The 23,729-nt window shown below is 41.0% G+C and overlaps 1 protein-coding gene across 3 annotated transcripts; it reads left to right on the forward strand.

Moving 5' to 3' along the window:
* The first annotated feature begins 937 nt into the window (after window positions 1–937).
* On the forward strand, window positions 938–23,032 carry zgc:154055 (uncharacterized protein LOC556036 homolog). Of its 3 annotated transcripts, none has more exons than XM_034195524.1 (11): window positions 1,075–1,283; window positions 3,802–3,861; window positions 5,503–5,611; window positions 8,441–8,566; window positions 13,602–13,775; window positions 13,855–14,072; window positions 17,933–18,094; window positions 21,243–21,384; window positions 21,501–21,721; window positions 21,821–21,972; window positions 22,796–23,032. In XM_034195524.1, exons 1-11 carry the CDS (start codon window positions 1,099–1,101, stop codon window positions 22,894–22,896), a joined length of 1,650 nt encoding a protein of 549 aa, XP_034051415.1. In that variant the 5' UTR covers window positions 1,075–1,098; the 3' UTR covers window positions 22,897–23,032. The 3 variants fall into 3 exon arrangements, with proteins under 3 accessions (XP_034051417.1, XP_034051415.1, XP_034051416.1); XM_034195525.1 differs by having other exon boundaries at window positions 3,805–3,861; XM_034195526.1 differs by lacking the exon at window positions 3,802–3,861 and having other exon boundaries at window positions 938–1,283.
* The last annotated feature ends 697 nt before the right edge of the window (window positions 23,033–23,729 follow it).

Here is a 23,729-nt window from a genome sequence, read left to right on the forward strand (position 1 = left end):
TACACTATCCTTATGGTGGTTTGTGTCCGTTGTTCCGTCTTTTCGTGTCTCAGTGGCTCACAAACGTCCTCCTCCTCCCCTCTCTTTTTCTCTCTCTCCTCCACCCTCTCTCTTTTTCTCACTCTCCTCCCCCCTCTCTTTTCTCTCTCTCCTCCCCCCTCTCTTTTTCTCTCTCTCCTCCACCCTCTCTCTTTTTCTCTCTCTCCCCCTCTCTCTTTTTCTCTTTCCCCTCTCTCTTTTTCTCTCTCCTCCACCCTCTCTCTTTTTCTCTCTCTCCTCCCCCCTCTCTTTTTCTCTCTTCCCCCCCCTCTTTTTCTGTCTCTCCTCCCCCTCTCTCTTTTCTCTCTCTCCCCCCTCTCTCTTTTTCTCTCTCTCCTCCCCCTCTCTCTTTTTCTCTCTCTTCCCCCCTCTCTTTTCTCTCTCTCCTCCCCCTCTCTCTTTTTCTCTCCTCCCCTCTCTCGCTCTCTCTTTTTCTCTCTCTCCTCCCCCCTCTCTCTTTTTCTCTCTTCCCCCTCTCTTTTTCTCTCTCTTCCCCTCTCTCTTTTCTCTCTCTCCTCCCCCTCTCTCTTTTTCTCTCTCTCCTCCCCCCTCTCTCTTTTTCTCTCTCCCCCCCTCTCTTTTTCTCTCTCTCCTCCCCCTCTCTCTTTTTCTCTCCCCCTCTCTTTTTCTCTCTCTCCTCCCCCCCTCTTTTTCTTGTCGCTCTCTCCTCCTCCTCCCCTTCCTCTGTTTCCCCTCTCCTCACCTCTCCCCCCCCTCCCTTCCCCCCCTCTCTCTCTCTCTCTCTCTCTCTCTCTCTCTCTCTCTCCACATGTGCACTAATGTGTTTTCAGGAAACGTTCCACTTCCTTCTTCTGTCACTTTGTTCACTCACTGATCTGACTTCAGAACAGAGAATGTGACACTTTTTAACACTTCTTTGTCATTAGTTTAAATGTTTTTTTTTGTCTTTTTGCAGCTCGGCATCACTTTGTGATCCTTCTTTCTTTAAGGAGACAAACTCAGTGCGCATCTGCAGACAAACTTTCGTTTTCACTCTCTGGCGGAGTTGGAGGAAGTGATTTTGTGATTGATTGATTTTTATTTATTTATTTTTTGCTGATGGAGTTTTCTGAGCACATTAAGACCGCCAACGTGGACGACGTGGTGCTCCGGCAGCCGCTGCAGCCGCCGGTCCGCGGCGCGCTGTGCGTCACCGGACACCACCTCCTGTTCTCGGACCGGACGGACCGCGGCTCCCGCCCGCTGCTGCTGCTGCTCCGGAACATCGACGCCATCGACAAAAGGTCCCGAACTGCCCGACTAACGGCTCTGTTCTCAAACTAGAATGTTTCCACCGTCGAAACATGTTATTCAAAAGATGATGTCTTCAAATGATCAGTTTAACCAATAACAGCCCAAAATGTGACAGATTTTCTTAGTTTTTGGCAGCCAGTCAGGTTTCTGTCAGTTTTAGCTCCTTTAACCAGTTTTAAAGGTGATAAGATGATTAGCTTTTTAAAGGGGTCATGTTATGCAAAACCCAATCTGGTGTTTTTACAGTTAAATGTGGTTTGGGTTTCACCTTAAATATTCCCAAAGTTCCCTGATTTTGTCTGCACATGCAAAGTCTGCTGCTGTAAGATTTCTGCCTGAAACAGCTCATTTTAGATTTCTATGACATATGTCACTTACTGTAGATTCCTGCTGGCTGTGAGGCCAGGATGAGACACGCCCACTGAGCCAGTTTCTGATGTGAGACGCCCCAGAAATACTGAAGGCTCTGGATGTGGAGGGACTGTCTTGGGTGAGGCGTCTCTTCAACATTGCAGTGAGGTCTGGGACAGTGCCTAAGGAGTGGCAAACTGGGATAGAGGTCCCCATGTTTAAAAAGGGAGACCAGAGAGTGTGTGCCAATGACAGGGGCATCACACTACTCAGCCTCCCTGGTAAAGTCTACTCCAGGGTGCTGGAAAGGAGGGTTCGACCGATCTTCGAACCTCTGACTGAAGAGGAACAATGCGGGTTCCATCCTGGTTGTGGAACAACTGACCAGCTGTTCACTCTCACAAGGATCCTGGAGGGTACCTGGGAGTATGCCCATCCAGTCTATATGTGTTTTGTGGACTTGGAGAAGGCGTATGATTGGGTACCCCGGGAGATACTGTGGGAGGTTCTGCGGCAGTATGGAGTGAGAGGGTCCCTTCTCAGGGCCGTCCAGTCTCTGTACTGGCAAAGCAAGAGCTCCGATGGGGGTTGGCCTCCGCCAGGGCTGTGCCTTGACCTCCAACACTCACTGGATCGGTTCACAGCCGAGTGTGAAGCAGCTGGAATGAGGATCAGCAGCTCTAAATCTGAGGCCATGGTTCTCAGCAGGAAGCCAGTGGATTGCCTACTCCGGGTAGAGAATGAGGTCTTGCTCCAAGTGAAGGAGTTCAAGTACCTCACGAGTGAGGGGACAATGCAGCGTGAGATTGGCCGGAGAATTGGCGCAGCAGACATGGTGTTGCATTTGTTATGCCGTACTGTTGTGACGCAAAGGGAACTGACCCAGAAGGGAGCTCCTCCCTCCGACTATGCCTCAATATCCTTTCCATGACTATTGTGGGTACAAGTGGCTGAAATAGATTTCCTTAGGAGGGTGGCTGGTGTCTCCCTTAGAGATAAGGTGAGAAGTTCGGTCATCCGTGAGGATCTTGGAGTAGAGCCGCTGCTCCTTCATGTTGAAAGGAGCCAGCTGAGGTGGTTCGGCCATCTGCTAAGGATGCCCCCTAGGCACCTCCCTCAGGAGGTGTTCCAGGCACGTCCGTCTGGGAGGAGACCCAGGGGAAGACCCAGGACTAGGTGGAAAGATTGTATCTCTACACTGGCCTGGGAACGCCTCTGGATCCCCCAGTCAGAGGTGGTCAAGGTGGAAAGAGACGTTTGGGGTCCCCTGCTAGAGTTGTGGCCCCGGTGACCCAATCCCGGATAAGCAGTTGAAGATGAGGGATGAGTGTGTGAGAGCTTTCAACCAGTTTAGAACACTTCGTGTTTTGGGCCATTCTCTCAACAAAGGAGTAACACAGCTTATCAAAACTAGTATCTCAAATTTATTGACTTCAAATAATTTTAGAGGCTTATCTTTGGTTTAGAGCTGTTTGAAACAATTTAAAACATATTTAAAGCATCTTAAGTCATTCTCTCAACAAATGCATAAAACAGCTAAGTCAAAACTAAATTCTTATATTTATCCACTTTAAATCATTTCAAAAGATGTTACGATTATTTAGAGGCAATGAAAAGAAAACTGCTTGTTTTAAAATATCTGCTTTAAATCTGTTTAAAGTGTGTCTGAAGTGTCTTAACTCGTTCTCTGAACAAAGGTGGAAAAACAGTTAAAGTCAAAAGTATTTTCATCTCAAACTTAAATTTAATACATTTAAATCTATTTTAAAAGTTTGGTTTAGAGCCTTTTGAAAGAGTTTAAAACATGCTTGAAGAATTCATTTTCATTTTCAGCATGTGGGTTTTGGTTTTGCACTTTATATCAATTTAAACTAAATAGCTTTAATTTTTGGTTTGTTTGGAAGACATAATAAATATTTGAAGACATCATCTTAAACATGGATTTTTCAACATACCGGTAATTGTAATTGGTGCATTAATTAAAGATTAAAACCCACTGATAATGAACATTACTTAGTTGCAGCTCTGGGTTTAAGGATTCTTGTCACCAGCAGTGACTGTGAGAGTTTAGTTTATTCAAAGTTATCGACTATAATCACATATTGTGCGGTGAAATTCTTCTGTCTAATCACGTTGTTCCTTAAATCTTTTTTGAAGCAGTGTGGAAAATCTCGGGGGCTATTCCAGCCTCTTGTCTAACGCAGGCCGCACGGACAGGTTGGACCTTATTTGTGACTGTTTGCTTTTCTCCTTTTCTTCACTGCTGATTAGATTAAAAAAAAAAAATTCTTAAGTTTTTTTTCTTGCCACAGCAGCTGTTCTTTCTGCTCGTGTTGTGCTCCATGTGGCTTTGCAGACAACCGTGTTCTCTACACAGCAAGGTTTCAGTTCACTAATTCACAGAATCCTCCATTACAACATTGAGCAATTAATGAAGTAAAGTTTGACGCTGAATGTGAGCGTTTGGTCCTTTAAAAAAAAATTTTTTTTTAAAGAGTTTTGGACTTTTTATTTATTCATTTTTTTTACTCTATCAACAACAGATTACTTTAAGCAGATTTTCTTTCTTTTTAATGCCTTAAATGTGCTTCCAGATGGTTTTAAAATGGTTCTTAACTAGTCTGAATCACAGGAAAAATCATTTAAAATGGCTTTAATAAATCTGTTTTAAACTCATTTTATACACTTGTTCATAAATTATAGACCAGTTTCAAGTGGTTTTACAAATCTGAAGTGGTTTTAACTCAGTGAATGAAGATACAATTGTTTTGCCTGCACTTAATCTCTGCTTTTAAAAGAAATGAGCTAAAACTTGGTAATAAAACAGATATTACCAGGTTTTAGAGATATCAGGAAAAGTGCTCTTTGCTACTTTGTGATTTAATTCCTGTTGACAGCAGCTGTTGTGGCTGAGTGTGTATAAGATACCAGTAGCAATCCATTATAACAGGAATAGAATTGCCTAAATTTGTGTGATTTTTATTTGTTACAGGTTATGTGCACACTTGCTCGTTTTATAAGAATAGTCAGTTTTTGTTTTCACTGTCAACCTCATTTTTTTAAACATCCTAAATGTGAGGAACTGGTCTTCAATAGTTGTCAGAAACTAACTTTGTTTTTTTGTTGTTTGTTTGTTTTGTTTTTTTACAATTGTAAAATGAAGACTTTGGGCATTTTTTAACTGCAGATTTTTTTCACAAAAAAAAAAAAATCCAATATTTACGTCAATAAAATTTACTTTCTGAACAAGGTGCACAAAATTATAGTTTTGTTAAAAGGGGGAAAAAAATCTAACAATTAACTTCATTAGAAAGCAATTGTTTTAACAAAGACATGTATTTTACGTTAACTGAAAACAAAATTTAAAGTTCCCAGCTCGCCTCATTCCATTATTTTTAATACTGAAAAAAGGAAATGTGACTTAAATGTGTGTATTGGTTGCACATGATCAGAATGCGTGAAAGTAACATAATTTCCTTTTCTGATCATGTGCACTTGATGTATTTAAGTCATGTAAATCCAACAGAACTTTTTTTTTCCATTTTTATTTCTGTGTTTAGGTCGATGAATCTGCCGGGGCTGCATTCAGATCTCACATTAAGCATTCGTTCTGATCCTGAGTGTTTTTTTTCTTTGCTTATGAAAGCTGCATTGCTTGATAAAGATAAAAAAAAAAGAGAAGTTCTGCACGCTTAATTTTCAGCAAGAGAAAGTCCCTGCAGCAGCCAGCTGACTGGGTTTGTCCTGCTGCTGATCTTCTTGTTCTGCTGAGCCCAATATGGGGTGCTGAAGGGGGCGTGGCCACAGAGGGCGCTGTTTGTATGATTGTGAGATTCACAGTCGTGTCCATGTCTGCAGGATTTCTGGATCTTCAGGCACCATCACCATCAAGTGCAAAGACCTGCGTGTGTTCCAGCTGGATATCCCGGGCATGGAGCAGTGTCTGAACATCGCCCACTCCATCGAGGTGCCTCATGTCATTACAGCCACCATACATGGTCTTTGTTTAACAGGAGTTTTAGCCAAGTTCCATGAAAGTCTTTACCAATTAGCCTTTCAAAAAAGGAGAAACCCATTGCATCAAAGGTCTCCAGGTGGTTCAGAACGCTGCTGCTAGAGTCTTAACTAGGAGAAGAACATTTGATGACATTATTCCAGCTCTAGTATTACTTCACTGGCTTCCTGTTCACGTGAGGCCTGACTGTATGGTTTTGTTATTAACATATAAACTTCTTCATGAACTGGTGCCCTCATATTTGGTTGACTGACTTACAGTCAACCAAATGCACCTGGTTGTGCTGTCGGTTCTCAGGATCTCAGTGTTTTGTGTGTTCTGACGGTGAAGAAGAAGTCAGCTGGTCACAGGGCCTTTACTTATCAGGCACCTTTTTTATGGAAGTTTGCCAGTTCTGATAAATTGAGACTGAAGACTTGTTGGTCCAACATTTCTTTGACTTGACAATGTCTTAGTAGTATTGATTCACTTTTACCCCTTGTTTTAACTGTTTGAATTTTATTTTATTGAATTTTATTTTTCATCAGTTTTTGCGTTCATTGCTGTTAGCTGTCACAAATGCTCTTGTATTTTGTGCTGCTCATTGTTGATGCTTTATATTGTTGCAGTTGCCAGAATGGATGGTTGCCCAGCTGAACTGGGTCCGGTATTTTGGACACTGTTCTTGTGAAGTGCCTTAAGATGACCTACATTGTGATTTGGCGCTTATACAAATAAACTGAACTTAAGAGTGTATCACAGCCAAGGACAACTAAATTCTGCACTGAGATAAACGTTATCTTTGTTATTCACATTACTTTCACTATTGTAGCAGGATCCGGATCCTGAACTGGATTTGCATAATCATTCAGGAATTCATTGATATGTGACATACGTATGTGTCTGACAGCTTCCATCATGATCAGTGAATCTGGTCTTACAACCCCTGGCAAAAATTATTAATTATTAATTATTAATCATCCTCCGGCCTCGGAGGATGTTCATTCAGTTGTTTAATTTTGTAGAAAAAAAGCAGATCACAGACATGACACAAAACTAAAGTCATTTCAAATGGCAACTTTCTGGCTTTAAGAAACACTTAAAGTCAGTAACGGTTACTTTTTTAGACCAAGCAGAGGGAAAAAAAAATATGGAATCACTCAATTCTGAGGAAAAAATTATGGAATCATGAAAAACAAAAGAACGCTCCAACACATCACTAGTATTTTGTTGCACCACATCTGGCTTGTATAACAGCTTGCAGTCTCTGAGGCATGGACTTAATGAGTGACAAACAGTACTCTTCATCAGTCTGGCTCCAACTTTCTCTGATTGCTGTTGCCAGATCAGCTTTGCAGGTTGGAGCCTTGTCATGGACCATTTTCTTCAACTTCCACCAAAGATTTTCAATTAGATTAAGATCCGGACTATTTGCAGGCCATGACATTGACCCTATGTGTCTTTTTGCAAGGAATGTTTTCACAGTTTTTGCTCTATGGCAAGATGCATTATCATCTTGAAAAATGATTTCATCATCCCCAAACATCCTTTCAATTGATGGGATAAGAAAAGTGTCCAAAATATCAACATAAACTTGTGCATTTATTGATGATGTAATGACAGCCATCTCCCCAGTGCCTTTACCTGACGTGCAGCCCCATATCATCAATGACTGTGGAAATTTACGTTCTCTTCAGGCAGTCATTTTTATAAATCTCATTGGAACGGCACCAAACAAAAGTTCCAGCATCATCACCTTGCGCAATGCAGATTCGAGATTCATCACTGAATATGACTTTCATCCAGTCATCCACAGTCCACAATTGCTTTTCCTTAGCCCATTGTAACCTTGTTTTTTTTCTGTTTAGGTGTCAATGATGGCTTTCGTTTAGCTTTTCTGTATGTAAATCCCATTTCCTTTAGGCGGTTTCTTACAGTTCGGTCACAGACGTTGACTCCAGTTTCCTCCCATTTGTTCCTCATTTGTTTTGTTGTGCATTTTCGATTTTTGAGACATATTGCTTTAAGTTTTCTGTCTTGACGCTTTGATGTCTTCCTTGGTCTACCAGTATGTTTGCCTTTAGCAACCTTCCCATGTTGTTTGTATTTGGTCCAGAGTTTAGACACAGCTGACTGTGATCAACCAACATCTTTTGCAACATTGCATGATGATTTACCCTCTTTTAAGAGTTTGATAATCCTCTCCTTTGTTTCAATTGACATCTCTCGTGTTGAAGCCATGATTCATGTCAGTCCACTTGGTGAAACAGCTCTCCAAGGTGTGATCACTCCTTTTTAGATGCAGACTAATGAGCAGATCTGATTTGATGCAGGTGTTAGTTTTGGGGATGAAAATTTACAGGGTGATTCCATAATTTATTCCTCAGAATTGAGTGAGTCCATATTTTTTTTCCCTCTGCTTGGTCTAAAAAAGTAACCGTTACTGACTGCCACAATTATTTTTTCTGATTTCTTATAGTGTTTCTTAAAGCCAGAAAGTTGCCATTTGAAATGACTTTAGTTTTGTGTCATGTCTGTGATCTGCTTTTTTTCTACAAAATTAAACTGAATGAACATCCTCCGAGGCCGGTGATTCCATAATTTTTGCCAGGGGTTGTAATAGGATGGAAATCTCATAAATTTTCTCGGCAAAGGTTTCCAAAAAATAAATCAATAAACATTCCAGAATCCATATTGTTTTCCAAATCAGTGCCAAATTGTAAGGGGCATATATTGTATTATACTATCTGTTAATGATAAGGTCGCTGCTTCACAGCCTGACTTCAGTTTCTTGGTCTCTAGACCCTGTCCAGCCTGGACTGCGTCTCGGAGATGTATCCATTCTTTTACAGACCTGGTGATCGCAGCCTGAAGGACCAATGGGGTCTCTCATCTCCAGAGAAGGACTACGCTCAAATGGACGAGCTGGTAAGCCATGCTTTGCTGTCATACAAACAGAATCTTATTTCTACAAGAAGAACAGAAATCGTTCCATCAGTAACGAGTTTTGTTCTTGAGTTCTAGAAGAACCAAATATTAATTATTGGACACTTTTACAACCAGGCTTGGGGAGTAACGGAATACATGTAACGGCGTTACATAATTAGGATACAAAAAAAAGGTAACTGTATTCCGCTACAGTTACAGAAAAAAATACGTATTCAGATTACAGGTATATTTAGTAAAAATGGGGATTAGTTCACAGGATTACAATTTTAAGGCATTTTATGATATTATCTGTATATATATATATATATATATTTTTTTTGGAAACAAAAACTTCCCTTCATGGACAGCGACATGACATCTCCTAACCGGCAAAATATTGATGAAGTACCCGGATGTCGCAAAATACGAGGTCTGTTAGAAAAGTATCCGACCTTTTTATTTTTTTCAAAAACCTGATGGATTTTAATCACGTGTGCTTGCATGAGCCAACCTTGAACCTTTGTGCGCATGCGTGATTTTATTCACGCCTGTTGGTTGTGTCATTTGCTTGTAAGCAGCCTTTGTGTGAGGATGGGTGGAGTCTCTCATCGTTTTTTCTTTGCAAGGAAATGGCGGAACGACTGGAGCAGCGCAACTTCATCAAATTTTGCCGCAAACTGGGCAATAGCCAGGTGGAAACCATTCGGATTATTCAGACAGCTTTTGGTGATGATCCTCTGGGCATCACACAGATTAAGGAGCGGTACAACCGGCTTAAAGACGGCCGCACAACGGTGGAGGGCACACCGCGCTCCGATCGGCATCAACGGCCGGATCATTTCCAAAGTGAACGCTGTGATAATGTGGGACCGTCGTCTGATTATCCGAGAAATTGTGGAAGAGGTGGACATCAGCACTTTTTCGGCACATTCCACTGTGAAAGAAGATTTTGCCATGAAAAGAGTGGTGGTGAAATTCATCGGCACGAAGCTGATGGCGCAGCAACAGCGCCTCCGTGATGAAGCCTCACAGGACATGTTGTAACGTGCCCAGCTCGTCAACCATTCAGAAAATTCAGACGGCTTTCGGTGGCTTTTCAGTCGTGTGACTATCCGAGAAATTCTCGACATGTCAGGGCATGTCCTGTGAGGCTTCATCACGGAGGCACAGTTGCTGCGCCATCAGCTTCATGCCGATGAATTTCGCCACCACTCTTTTCATGGCAAAATCTTCTTTCACAGTGGAATGTGCCGAAAAAGTGCTGATGTCCACCTCTTCCGCAATTTCTTGGATAATCACACGACCGTCCCACATCACCACAGCGTTCACTTTGGAAATGATCCAGTCGTTTCAGCGTGTTGATGTCGATCAGAGCGCGGCTCGCTCTCCACCGTTGTGCGTCCGTCTTTAAACCGGTTGTACCGCTCCTTAATCTGTGTGATGCCCAGAGGATCATCACCGAAAGCCATCTGAATAATCCGAATGGTTTCCATCTGGCTGTCGCCCAGTTTGTGGCAAAATTTGATGCAGTCGCGCTGCTCCAGTCGTTCCGCCATTTCCTTGCAAAGAAAAAGCGACGAGAGACTCCACCCATCCTCACACAAAGGCTGCTTACAAGCAAATGACGCAACCGACAGGCGTGAAAAAAATCACGCATGCGCACGAAGGTTCAAGGTTGGCTCATGCAAGCACACGTGATTCAAATCCATCAGGTTTTTGAAAAAAATAAAAAGGTTGGATACTTTTCTAACAGACCTCGTACGTGTTAAAATGCCATTTTGACCTGGATATCAAGCCACTAAAATTAAATTCAGGTAAGTATTAAACTTACTCTGACACACACACACACATTCCCAAATATTAGTGTTGAAAGTTACACGGATCTGCGCTGTTCAAGCTGCTGAGTTGAGGCGTCCTGCAGCAGCTGCTCTGTTCAACACAACGCAGCTCCTAAAACCATTACATTTATATATATATATATATATATATATATATATATATGTATTTATTTATTTATTTTATTTTTTTTACACAATTATCCTTTATTGACAGAGTTTCATTCATGAAGTCAGTGGTGTGGGTACACATCTCTATGTGTGTGTGTGACTGCGAGCAGCACAGCGCGGGTCATTATAATCTCATTATTTTAAGGTGCAAATTAAAAAAAATCCCCAGTCTTGTCAAACAATTTCAATCACTAACAACAAGTATTTTAACTAGACATTGGTCTAGCAGTGGAAAATATCAACTAGACATAAGTGAAGAGTTAATGGTCCGTGTCATTGGACGACACGACAGGAAACATACAGCTGTTTATCATCCAAATATCACAGACAAAGTGACAAGAAGAACCAAAACCACTTACTTATGGAAGGAAATATTGTCTCCCTTGTTCCTCTGTTTGTGGCTTTGCCAACATGCGCAGCTTTCCGGCATATTCCACCTGTTTCTTGAACTTCTATGCACGCAAATCACTAACTTGCCCGGAATTAAAATGGCAACCACACCTCCTTACTGACAGTATTTACTTAATGGTTTTCATTATGCTGTTGTTCTTATTTTGAAAGTTCTATAAGTGGACTGATATGTTAAACATGGTGCAAATGCTATGTGAAAGACTAAAGTAAGGTAATTTTGTTTACTGAACAATAAGCAGAAGTTTTTTTGTTTGTTTTGTATATTGTTCTGCAAGCCACTTTTAATTACAAATTCATCCGCACACCGCCTGAGTTTTCATTATCCTTCATTTGTTTGGCATTTTTTGTTGAAAATTTAGCAGGTGAACACTGGGTGTGTTTAAAACAATATTGTGGGTGCTCTTAATTCATAATGTGAAGTAAAACAGAGCATGCCATGTAAAAGAAACAGTTTTATTTTTGCTTAATAAACTGTACTATGTGGTCATGACTATTTATATTTAGTTTCTTTTGTCTGTATTAGCATATTTGATATTGGAGTAATCCAGAAGTAATCAAATTACATTACTTTAATATTATGGTACTTGGATTACGTTACTGACTACATTTTTCAACAGGTAACTAGTAACTGTATCAGAATACATTTTTAAAGTAACCCTCCCAACCCTGTTTACAACACATATGTTTTACAATTTTCACAACTATATGTTGTGCTTGTCAAGAGAAACTGCTGTTCGTCCTTCCGTCTGGTAAAACTTCCCACGTCCTAAAAACTGTAAAACTGTCCAATAATCATAATAATAATAATAATTAATACTGATTGGTCAAATCCCTGTGTGCCAAGAAAAAAAATCATGCACATCTGACATTTATAAATGCCTCTTTTTTTTTTAACTGAATTTTGGGTTTCAAGTAGGAAATGTACAGAAGCCCTGAAACCCTCACGTTGCCCACTAGATGGTGACAAAAGCTGCTCAAATGTGTGGTAATGTCTCGACTGTTTCTTCATTTGACGAGTTATCTTTAGATGAAAATAAGCTCGACTGACAGCCAGAAATCAACTTGTGTCTTTGCACTTATGGACAAGTTGTTTAGAAAAAAAATGTGTGCATTTGTTTTAAAGAGTTACTGAACAAAATGATCACAACATGTAAAAATGTTTGCGATACATCCATATTCCATCCGATACATCCAGCATTCATGAATCTAAACCAACATGTAAATGTTTTTAATCTAGTTAAATTAGAAATAATTTGGTTTGAAATAGGGTAGCACGGTGAGTTAGTGGTTAGCACTGTTACCTAACAGCAAGAAGGTCATGGGATCAATACCCACCTGTGTCCTTTCTGTGTGGAGTTTGCGTGTTCTCCCCGTGTTTGTGTGGGTTCCCTCCGGGTGCTCCGGCTTCCTCCCACATCCAAAGACATGCAGGTTAGGTGGATTGGAAACTTTAAATTGTCCGTAGGTGTGAATGTGTTCGTTTGTCTATATGTGTCTCTGCAACAGACTGGCGTCCTGTCCAGGGTGAACCCTGCCTCATCCCCTATGACTGCTGAGATAGACACCAGTGATTCTTAATTGGAGTAAGCGGTTGAAGATAAGTGAGTGAGTGAGTGAGTGAGTGAGTTGGATATTTAATGTTCAAACTGATAAACTTTATTGTGTGTTTGTGCAAATATTTGCTCATTTTGAAATGGATGCCTGCAACACATTTCATATCATCTGGTCTCAATAATTTAGACTTTTTGCATTTTAATAAAAACACTCATTTGAGAACAATACCTGTTGTAAATAAAGTCCAAATGCATCCTTTGTTATAGCATATTAAAAACATAAAACTATTTAAGTTTTGTCCATCCAAATCTGAACCAAAATGAACTGTTCCACTTCAGGATCTACACTTTCACTGTGTTTGGTGACAGTTAGGTTGCCAGTTTTGGAGTAATCATGCCAACAAATTCAGAAAAATATCATTGATCCTACTGAGAGTTTCACAGAAAACTGCTGCCAACGCATGACAGGAAAATATCAGGAAAGTCCAATGGAGGGGTCAAAATTCAGGATATCCTTTTTGCTTTGTCACCACAGCATCCTGGAGCTCACATTCGCTTTTGGACTTTAGAATGTCGTAAACTGCTTGACTCCAACCTTCAAACACAAATAAAATGTAAGTGTCCTAACAGAAAAGAAGCAGTGATCTAACAAATAAATAATTCATTTTTTAAAATGTTTTTATTTTTTTAGTCCAATTTTTTCTTTTTCATTGATTTGTTAGGACACTGAACTTTTTTAGGATACTTTTTTAACAGGGGGCACTGTTATTGTTTCTTTATTTTTGCTGCGTGTGCGGCACCACATGCTCCCAGACTGGAAGCGACCATTCAGATTCTAAATCCTCTTATAATGGCAATCATTTTACACAAAACTCATAAAAATCACTTTACAAGTTTTTGAGTGTGGAGGCAAAAACCTGCTTGGTGGATGTAAATATAATAACAGACAGAAGCGATCAAAGAAACTTTAAACTCAGCAGTTTGAACAGCGTGTGATCACTGACAGGTCTGTCAGATCATTCTGACGCTCCGTCTCCCGTTACCTTCTGTCTCCTGCGTTTGCAGCATGACAAGTGGAGACTGAGTCATGTGAACAGAGCCTACGCCGTATGCCCCTCCTACCCTCCGGCCGTCATCGTCCCCAAGAACATAGACGACGGCATTCTGGTGAAGGCGTCCAAATTCAGGCAGGGAGGGCGTTTTCCAGTTCTCTGCTACTACCACCGGAAGAACGGCATGGTGAGGAACAACCAGAGCGCTTCACTTCAGCCCACAGCTCACAAGTCAAATTAAAACGTTGTCAGAAAACATTTTTTAGGTGATCGTGCGCAGCAGTCAGCCGCTGACAGGAGCCAACAGGAAGCGCTGTAGTGAAGACGAACTCCTCCTCCAGGCTGTGATTGACGGCTCAGACAAAGGTTACATTATTGATACCCGGTCCCACCAGCAGGCTCAACAGGCCCGGATGATGGGAGGCGGGTTTGAATCCAAATCAAGCTACAGCCGCTGGAAGAGACTGCACAGACAGATGGAGAGGTGAGCATCGGCGTGAGAACACTGGATGCTCCTCTTATGGTCTCAAACTTCAAAGCCAACCTCTGAAGTTAGAAAGTGCAAATTTAGGTCATTCTGCATGTGTACACCTTGTTTATTTCCAAAAGAGGGGCAGGGCCAACCTCTGGGATCCTCCCCATGCCCATACAAACAACACAGATGCAGGTCAGAAAGAACACTGCTGCACATCCTTCTTTAATTACAGGTTGCATTATGTCGTGAACAAACACCAGTTCACTCACAACATCTACTATTGCACAAGTTGAAGAAAATATCTCACTATAATATCCTCATCTTTCCCTCAGCAATATTCGGCTTTAAATTGCTATTTTCTATGAATGAACTTTTATTAGTGGCCCTTTTGGCAAATGTGTTTTCTAATTTATCTTGACACTTAATATACAATCTAAGCAGGTGTTACGAGGGTCGGATGAAAAATTGTTCCTAAATTTGGATTAATTTTACTCAGTTATCCCCTTTTGAGTTCCACACACTTTCTCCAACCAGATCCCCTTTCTGTAGCAGCTTTCATCCTGGCAGTCAAAAAAGTCTTCAATGGCAAATACAACACCATCATCATTCCGATATTTCCCAGCTAAATGTTTTTTCATGTTTGGAAATAGATGGAAGTCAGATGGTGCCAAATCAGGTGAGTATGGTGGGTGGTCAACCAACTGGAAACCACAGTCACTCACAGCAGCCAAAGAGCTGTGGACTTGTGAGCTGGGGCACAGTCCTGATGAAACAAGACCCCCTTTTCCAGCTTTTCTGGGTGTTTGGTTTTGATAGCTTCATGTACCTGCCTCAGTAAGCTTGCGTAGTACTCCCCATTTATAGTTTTACCCTTTGGAAGGTAGTCCACAAATACAATACCCTTTGCATCCCAGAAAACTGATGCCATCACCTTCCCTGCAGATGAGGTGGCTGTGGCTTTCTTTGGAGGTGGTGAAGATGTGTGTTTCCACTGCATGGATTGCCTCCATGTCTCTGGCTCAAAGTAATGAACCCAAGACTCATCCTGGGTCAGAAAACATTCAATGAAATGAACAGAATTTGCTTCAAATTGCTCCAAATTGTCTTTTGACACAAGGAGCCTGGTGCACTTTTGATCAGGGCTCAGAAGATGAGGCACCCACGAGAAGAAACCTTTGACATTCTGAGCTCTGTATGTAGTATGTTTTCAACCCTCTCATGGGAGATTCCGACAGCATTAGCTATCTGACTGATAGTCAGCTATCACCCACCACCATGTGGTGAACACAGTCAGTTTTCTTCTGTCGTAGCAGTTGCAGGCCGTCTGGACCTTGGATCATCTTCAAGGCTCTCTCTACCTCTTAAATTCTGCTGCCCACTTCTGCACTGTTGACAGGGCTGGAGCATCGTCTCCTAATGTAGCAATCATATCAGCATGGATATCGCTTGGAGTTAAACCTTTCTTCTGAAGGTATTTGATGATGCCACGGTGCCAAATTTTGTCCATTTTTACGAGTATTGACTTCGGGCACCTTTCACCGTCTTTCATGAAACAGTACATATAAACATACCTGGGTGGAGGAAAAATACAATTAGTTATCAAAACTGTTGAAAGAAATGCTAAATTTCACTGATCTTGCATCATTCCTTCAAAGTAAAGAAATTTTTCTGCCAACCGTCATTCAATAAATTATTTAATAAGACTATTGTTGATTGTTAACTTGTATGTATGTGCACCTTTAATTCTCACAGTCACATTAACCTAGAAACCCAGTTTACACCCCTTGTTTACACACCAAAATCAAGTAGTTTACAAGGATAAACTGCAGGTATTTTTTTTGAGACTTTAGATTTGCATTTACATGGATTAACACATTTTAACACGTACCAATCAAGTATGGTGCATATCAATCATATGGTGTGTTGTCACAGTCAGATGGCACATGGCACCGCAATGTCCGATAAGCTATGTTGCAGTATGGCATCAAATCTACCGGGTGCTGCTTTGGTCAGTATATAACACATGAAAATGGAAGGTAAGACAATAATCACATAAGATAAATGTTTTCAACGTAAGTCTTAGACTCATCCACTTCACTCTATGGTATCTGAGAGAGAAACACCAGCCCAGTGGGCCTTAGGCAGACCCAAAGAAATGTTGCTGATAACTAAATATTTTTATTTCATATTAGATTTTTTATCTTATGACAGTTATTCTATTTTTTTATTTTGCAGAGGTGGTGGCCAAGTGGTTAGTGTGCTTGGTTTCAGTGCAGAAGGTTTCCATTTCAAACCCCACCCCTGCCACATTTCTCCATGTAATTGTGAAGTTGGGTCAGGAAGGGCATCCCTCATAAAACTTGTGTCAAATCAATATGCAGATCCATCTTGCCAAGTGAAAGCAACAGAGCAGCCCAAGGGACTTACTATTATATTTTTATACAAACACAGGTAGATTGTGAATCAACAATACACTGTCTATGAAATGTGAGGCGTAAACACAATAATAATCCAATTTGGGCCACCATAGGCTGTCCCAATTCAGGGGCCGCATCCTTCAAAGGCTGCAGTCATCGACCGCATGAATTATAGTGGTGCTACTAGGTTGTCCCATTTTGAATGTTTCATGGAACATGGCCAACAATTGCAGCCTTCTTTCCCCCAAGACCAGGGATACAACAGATGTATCCTTTGCATCCAAAACAATCCCAAGGGTCCTTGTGCAATTTTAAGACAAAAAATAACTAAATAAGTAAAATTTTGGGATCCATGTGTACAGTTGTAAGTAATGTTTACAAGTAAAGTATAAAGTATTAAAAAATTATTAATAAACTACGGTTACTCCCACTACACTAGCTTGTCATGTGCAGCTGTCAAAGTTGCTAGGCAACAGCAGTAGGACCAGGATAAGATAAGATAATAAACACAATCACAAAATTATCTGTGGGCTTGATAATCTCATTTTGAGAACGATTCCTTTCTTAATGTTGTTAATAACAATGAAGTGTGATTGAAGTGTGATCAAACTACGGAAATGACGCCACCCCTGCGTCCTGTACAACGCTTTGCTTTACCCTTCCTGCTTGTTGCTATGGTGCGCAGTGCATTGTGGGTTGCAAGTTCTTCAGAGACATTCAACAGATAAAATACAGATTAAAAATTAACAACAAACGAGTGTTCTGATAGCTGAAGGAGTTAATAAAATATCTGATCTTCAGTCGAAATTAACCCGCTTTAGCTACGGTGCTAAAGTGAGCTAAAACGTTGAAATATTAATTCTGTGAATGTTTTGATACTGAGTTAATAAAAATAAAAAAAAACTACTTTGCACAACTAAGATTTTATCTCACATGAATAAATGAGAAAATATCTACGCACTAACCAAAGTCTCCCTTCTGTTATTCTTCTTGATTAAGGAATGTTGGCAAACAAGTTTAAAACTCATTACCGCCACCAACAGGTGTGGAGGTTACTAAACATTTACCATATAATAGACTGGCAAATAACAAATTAATAATAAAGAATATTGATGGGCTGATATAAAGTAGTCAAAACCAGACGTTATTTCTTGAAGGTTATTGTCCTCATAGGTTTTTTGCAGCCTTGTTCTTATTTTATTGTCTTCTGAAATCACCGGTGTTTTCACCGTGGTGTTTGGCGCCGTCTTTACAGCCTCTGCTTTCATTATGCCCTTCTCATTTTTATATTTCTGTTCCTCTGCTTCTTTTTTCTTCTCTCACATCCCTGCTGAGCTGTTCGCTTCAAATGCTCCGTTTTCACTCATTTCGTATTGATGCAGTCCTGCAGTCTTTGTTTTCCCCTTCACACACACCTGTCACATGACCTTATGTGTGTGTGTATGTCTGCAGGGGTAAAGCTCTCCAGGAGAGTCTGATTAAACTGGTGGAGGCCTGTGGTGACCAGTCTGACAACATGGACCGATGGTTGAGTAAGTTGGAGAACTCCAAGTGGCTTTCTCACGTTCAGACAGCGCTGTCCACCGCCGGCCTCTTGGTGGAGTGTGTGGAGAGGTGAGCGGCCAATCACAGCTTGTCTACATTCACAGGACGTCTTCCAGAAGAACCGTGCATCTGCGCAGTCGAGTAGCAGCGCTCGGCTTTTTCTGTGACATCACTGTGATGTCATTAAGGATAACCTTTGTGAGATCAAGACGGCTGTTGATTTTCAAGCCGGACACTAAATATTAATATTCTAATAGCAACAGAATAAATGTGTGGGTGTGAGAATTTTTTTTCAGTTCAGGAACTTCATTCTAAGCTGGAGGGCACTCAGGCCAAGGAGGTTATGTTTTCGGTCGCGTTTGTTTGTTTGTCTGTCTGTCAGCAGGATAACTCAAAAGGTTTTGAACGGATTTTGATGAAATTTTGTGGAGTGGTTGGAAATGACAAGCGAAACAAGTGATTAAATTTTAGTGGTGATCCGGATCACGATGCTAACGCGTTAGCATGTCTATGGCATTTTCAATGTTAAAAGTTAGCATTAAGCAGTTGCAGCTGTCATCACGTTCGGGTGCATTTGTTTTCAAATTGTAATATTTCTTACATTTATTTTTGTTTATATATTAATAATCTAATTATTATTATATACAACTTTAGAGAAAGAAAAAGAAATATATCACTGTGCCAAGGACGGAATCTCTTTAGGGTCAGTGACCCTATGGCCTTGTTTAGAGAAGTGTTTCATAAATGTTAAAAAATTCATATATTTGCAGTTTAGTTGAATAATAAATTGAATTTTGTCTCTTATTTGTTTTTGTCTATAAGCACATCCAATATCAGTATCAGTGCTCAGATGACAGTAGCTTCTGGGAAAGGTGCAAGTTGCAATAAACTGTGAAGCCAAGCACTAAGGATACATGCTATCCAGTCACAGCAGATGAAACTTTTTTTTACTACTGAGCAAACATTGTTAGACTTTTTTTAGGTTCAATGATTCCACGGCGTGTAGATGTTATGGCGTCAGTGACCCCATGGCCTTGGCGGAGGGTTGCGCTATCTGAGTGTTTCTAGTTTACACAAAGGTTTTTGTTTGTTTCTTTGTTTTTTATATCTCTTTGTAATCTCAAATATTTTAACTACCGTATTTTCTGGAGTGTAACTTGCTTTTTTATGTTTGTTTTTTTTTACAAGTTTGGGAAGCCCTGTGATTTATATTCAGGTGTGACTTATATACCAAAAAATTCTGCATTTCTTATTCGGAATTACTCATAAATAATTATTATGGTAACTATACTCAACAAAAATATAAACGCAACACTTTTGGTTTTGCTCCCATTTTGTATGAGATGAACTCAAAGATCTAAAACTTTTTCCACATACACAATATCACCATTTCCCTCAAATATTGTTCACAAACCAGTCGAAATCTGTGATAGTGAGCACTTCTCCTTTGCTGAGATAATCCATCCCACCTCACAGGTGTGCCATATCAAGATACTGATTAGACACCATGATTAGTGCACAGGTGTGCCTTAGACTGCCCACAATAAAAGGCCACTCTGGAAGGTGCAGTTTTTTCACACAGCACAATGCCACAGATGTCGCAAGATTTGAGGGAGCGTGCAGTTGGCATGCTGACAGCAGGAATGTCAACCAGAGCTGTTGCTCGTGTATTGAATGTTCATTTCTCTACCATAAGCCGTCTGCAAAGGCGTTTCAGAGAATTTGGCAGTACATCCAACCAGCCTCACAACCGCAGACCACGTGTAACCACACCAGCCCAGGACCTCCACATCCAGCATGTTCACTTCCAAGATCGTTGGAGACCAGCCACTCAGACAGCTGCTGAAATAATCGGTTTGCATAACAAAAGAATTTCTGCACAAACTGTCAGAAATCGTCTCAGGGAAGCTCATCTGCATGCTCGTCGTCCTCATCGGGGTCTCGACCTGACTCCAGTTCGTCGTTGCAACTTCGCACAGCCACTGAAGAGGAGTGGGCCAACATTCCACAGGCCACAATTGACAACCTGATCAACTCTATGCGAAGGAGATGTGTTGCACTGCATGAGGCAAATGGTGGTCACACCAGATACTGACTGGTATCCCCCCCCAATAAAACAAAACTGCACCTTTCAGAGTGGCCTTTTATTGTGGACAGTCTAAGGCACACCTGTGCACTAATCATGGTGTCTAATCAGTATCTTGATATGGCACACCTGTGAGGTGGGATGGATTATCTCAGCAAAGGAGAAGTGCTCACTATCACAGATTTAGACTGGTTTGTGAACAATATTTGAGGGAAATGGTGATATTGTGTATGTGGAAAAAGTTTTAGATCTTTGAGTTCATCTCATACAAAATGGGAGCAAAACCAAAAGTGTTGCGTTTATATTTTTGTTGAGTATATTTCTATAGGACATTCACAGGAATCAAAGCACTAAACATTATAAACTTCAATAATAAAAGAATAACTGCCAATAATAAGAAGTACATGACAAGAATGCACAAAAATCCCAACTTAAAGATCAAATAATACAGATGGGACTTATACTTCAGTGTGACTTATATATGGGATTTTCCTCTTCAAGAGGCATTTTTAGCAGGTGTGATTTATACTCCGAAAAATACAACAGTAACTGTAATTTAATGACTTTTTTTCCCCAGTAATTGCAACAGATCACAGTTACGTTTATTTTCTAATTAAAATACAGAATTTAAATACATTTCACTGTTTACTATCCGGTGTCGCTCTGCCAAGACCCAACAATTAAACAAGATCACATCTACCAAGGATGGACTTTACTTTTGCCAGAAGACGTAGCTGGAAAAAGACTTGCTTTGACAACAGAGTTTATCTGTTGATGGAACTTTAAACCGCTGTAACAGCTGGTTTTAAATCATTAGCCAGAACACCAAAGTTTGACTGTTCAACATTCGTCATTCCAGAATGTCCAAACACAATGGTCTCTGTTCCACCGTCATTCAGGTAAAGGATGTTTTGAAACAGCCACTGATTTACATCATGAACACAATTAAATAATGAAGTCAAAACATTGCTCCCATTAGTCCTCACAGGCAGATCGATTTGCAGATCAGCATCGATATAAGCTGATCAGTCCCTCGTCGCTGTGTTGATACTTGGACGTCCTTAATGTAGAGGATGAGGTCTAGAGGATTTGTGTCACATTTATTTTGATTTATTTGTCTCTTTTCTTCAGGGACGGTCATTCGGTTCTGGTTCATGGTTCTGAAGGCACAGACAACACTTTGCTCATCAGCACTCTGGCTCAGCTCATCATGGACCCGTGCTGCCGCACACTGGAGGGTTTCCTGGCTCTGCTGGAAAGAGAGTGGCTCCAGGTGAGGGATACGTGTGGAACCATGAAGACATGTTGCAGTGGAAACGTTCAGGCCGCCAAGAAAGTGACAGAAAAAAAAGAGTTATGAATTGATGGCGAACACGTTTGTGCATGCAGGCAGGACACCCATTTCAGCAGCGCTGTTCTCACTCGGCGTATTCCCATGTGAGACTCCAGCAGGAGGCGCCGGTCTTCCTGCTGCTGCTGGACTGCGTGTGGCAGCTGTGGCGCCAGTTCCCTCTGGCTCTGGGTTTCTCCGAGTTGCTGCTCCTGAGGTTGGCGACTGAAGCCTACTCCTCAGATTATGGCACGTTCCTCTGCAACAGCGATCAGGAGAGGTCATTTACCTCTGAGTGCTTAAAATTACAGGTCAGACAGGCCACGCCCACCAGGCATCGTCCGACTCACGCTTTTCTGTCTCCTGTTTTCTCTCTCAGGTCTGTTCTGGGAGTGAAAGAGAAGACTCACTGTTTGTTTCAGGTCCTCCTCAGGCCCGCGGCGAGGCTGCAGTATGTCAACCTGCTGTATGAACCAACTGAGCTGGCCATCTGGCCCTCAGTCCACCCTCAGTCCCTGCAGCTGTGGCGAGGTGAGCGTCCCTGTCCGTTCCCGTCAGGGATCAGATTTAAGACTTTAAATCTGATCGTGATGCTTCATGCTATGCTGCCACCTCCCTTCTAAACTTTTTGTAAATAACTCACACTTTGGAACAAAGTGCAACATTTGACATTTTGCCCTCTAATTATATGTAGTCCATGAGCCTGAATCCAATGTTGACCTAATTGTACCACTCAAGGTGCCCAAACAACACTTACAATCCAGCCTCAGTATATCGCGACCTACACAAAGATGTATGGTGGCCATATATGGGTAGCAGCTATCACCAGGTAGGGGTCAATGAAGAATTGCACAGGGGTCAAAATTTAAAAATGCTTCAATCATATTGAAACGTATACCACATTATTTGTCTGATCATAGGAATTCCAAAAAGGTATAGTTTGGACTAACTATGACTGAATGTTATGGAGTAAAAAAAAAAATTGGTTGAGTCCAGTAGGATTAATAAACGGAATAGTTGACGATGGCCACCATACACACATTTCTGTATAGGTCATCGTACACATGCTGGATTGTAAATGTTGTTTGGGCACCTTAAGTGGTACCGACAACCTGCTTCGCCTGTGGACTCATATGTTTTTTCAAAGACTTTAAATTCATTTTACATTCACGGTCGGGCAGAATGAATTTCCATGACTCTGTGGAAGAACGTGCAGTGCAGGTGTTTGTGTTCCACCCCAAGTGTCACTTCTTGTTCCAAATAAAGAATTGGGGAAGAAAGCATCAGTGATTACGCTTCTCATGTTCACTGTTTACTGTTGTTTGCTGCAGACTGAAAGTTGTTTGATTTTTAGGCTTTTTCCTGAGGTGGACCCAGCAGAACCGCCACCTGGAAGAAGCACAGGAAGAGATCAGGAACATGGTCATCGAGTGGAGCAAACTGACACTCAGCTGACGACAAAATACTCTCACGCAGTCAGACTGTCAGGCTATAGATGTTTTTGTTTAAAAAAAAAAAAAATCACTGTTATGTTACCCAAACATTGTGACGTAAAAAAGGTTTTTTTGCTTCACAGATTTTATGGTCAACATTTATTCTTTTATAAAAGTTATTTTGTACAAATGACTTCTTTGTTTGCTGTTTTCACATTATACTGAACACTTTCATAAACTGTCGTAGAAGTGCATTATTTGCTTTAATTATACGCTATTATACAAATAGTAAGTGAATAGGCTCATGAGTTGAAAGGTGGAATGTTCCATTCAACGAGGCGTCACATGACAAAACGTGTGGTGCAGGTGTTCCACACTGTGTCACTTCTTGTTCCAAATAACTGGGGAACAAAGCATCAATGATCACTCTTGTGTCTTGTAAAAGATGGAACATTCAATTTTTCAACTCATGAAAATTCATTATTTGTTTTAGATGACACCTAAATAGATTCAGTGCTGCAGCAGCATAGTCCACATGCTGTAGACAGCATCATTATTTCGCTGGCATATTTTTTACAAATGGGCCTGGGAGTTGTTCAATGAAGTGAAACGTGGAACCAAATTGCACAAAAAAGACGTAAATCACGAATGGACTATTTTTCTGTACAATGGGACAAATAACCCATGCCACATGACATACAAGCCACCAATCACATGACAGGGATCTCTTGAGGCGTTGTATAAATGTTATTGTCCTAATGTTGCTGTTGTGAATAGAGGAAAGCTGTGACATATCTCCTGGTCCTGTTAAGCTCAGCTAAACACCCTCCACAATACAAACCACTGTGCACAGCA

The sequence above is a fragment of the Thalassophryne amazonica genome, chromosome 19, assembly GCF_902500255.1.
Source record: "Thalassophryne amazonica chromosome 19, fThaAma1.1, whole genome shotgun sequence".
Classification (NCBI taxonomy): domain Eukaryota; kingdom Metazoa; phylum Chordata; class Actinopteri; order Batrachoidiformes; family Batrachoididae; genus Thalassophryne; species Thalassophryne amazonica.

Coding starts and splice junctions, on each gene's coding strand:
- zgc:154055 (XM_034195524.1), top strand. CDS start 1,099: ATGGAGTTTTCTGAGCACATTAAGACCGCCAACGTGGACGACGTGGTG. Junction 1,284..3,801: donor ATCGACGCCATCGACAAAAG/GTCCCGAACTGC, acceptor TCTTTTTTGAAG/CAGTGTGGAAAATCTCGGGG. Junction 13,776..13,854: donor ACCACCGGAAGAACGGCATG/GTGAGGAACAAC, acceptor AACATTTTTTAG/GTGATCGTGCGCAGCAGTCA.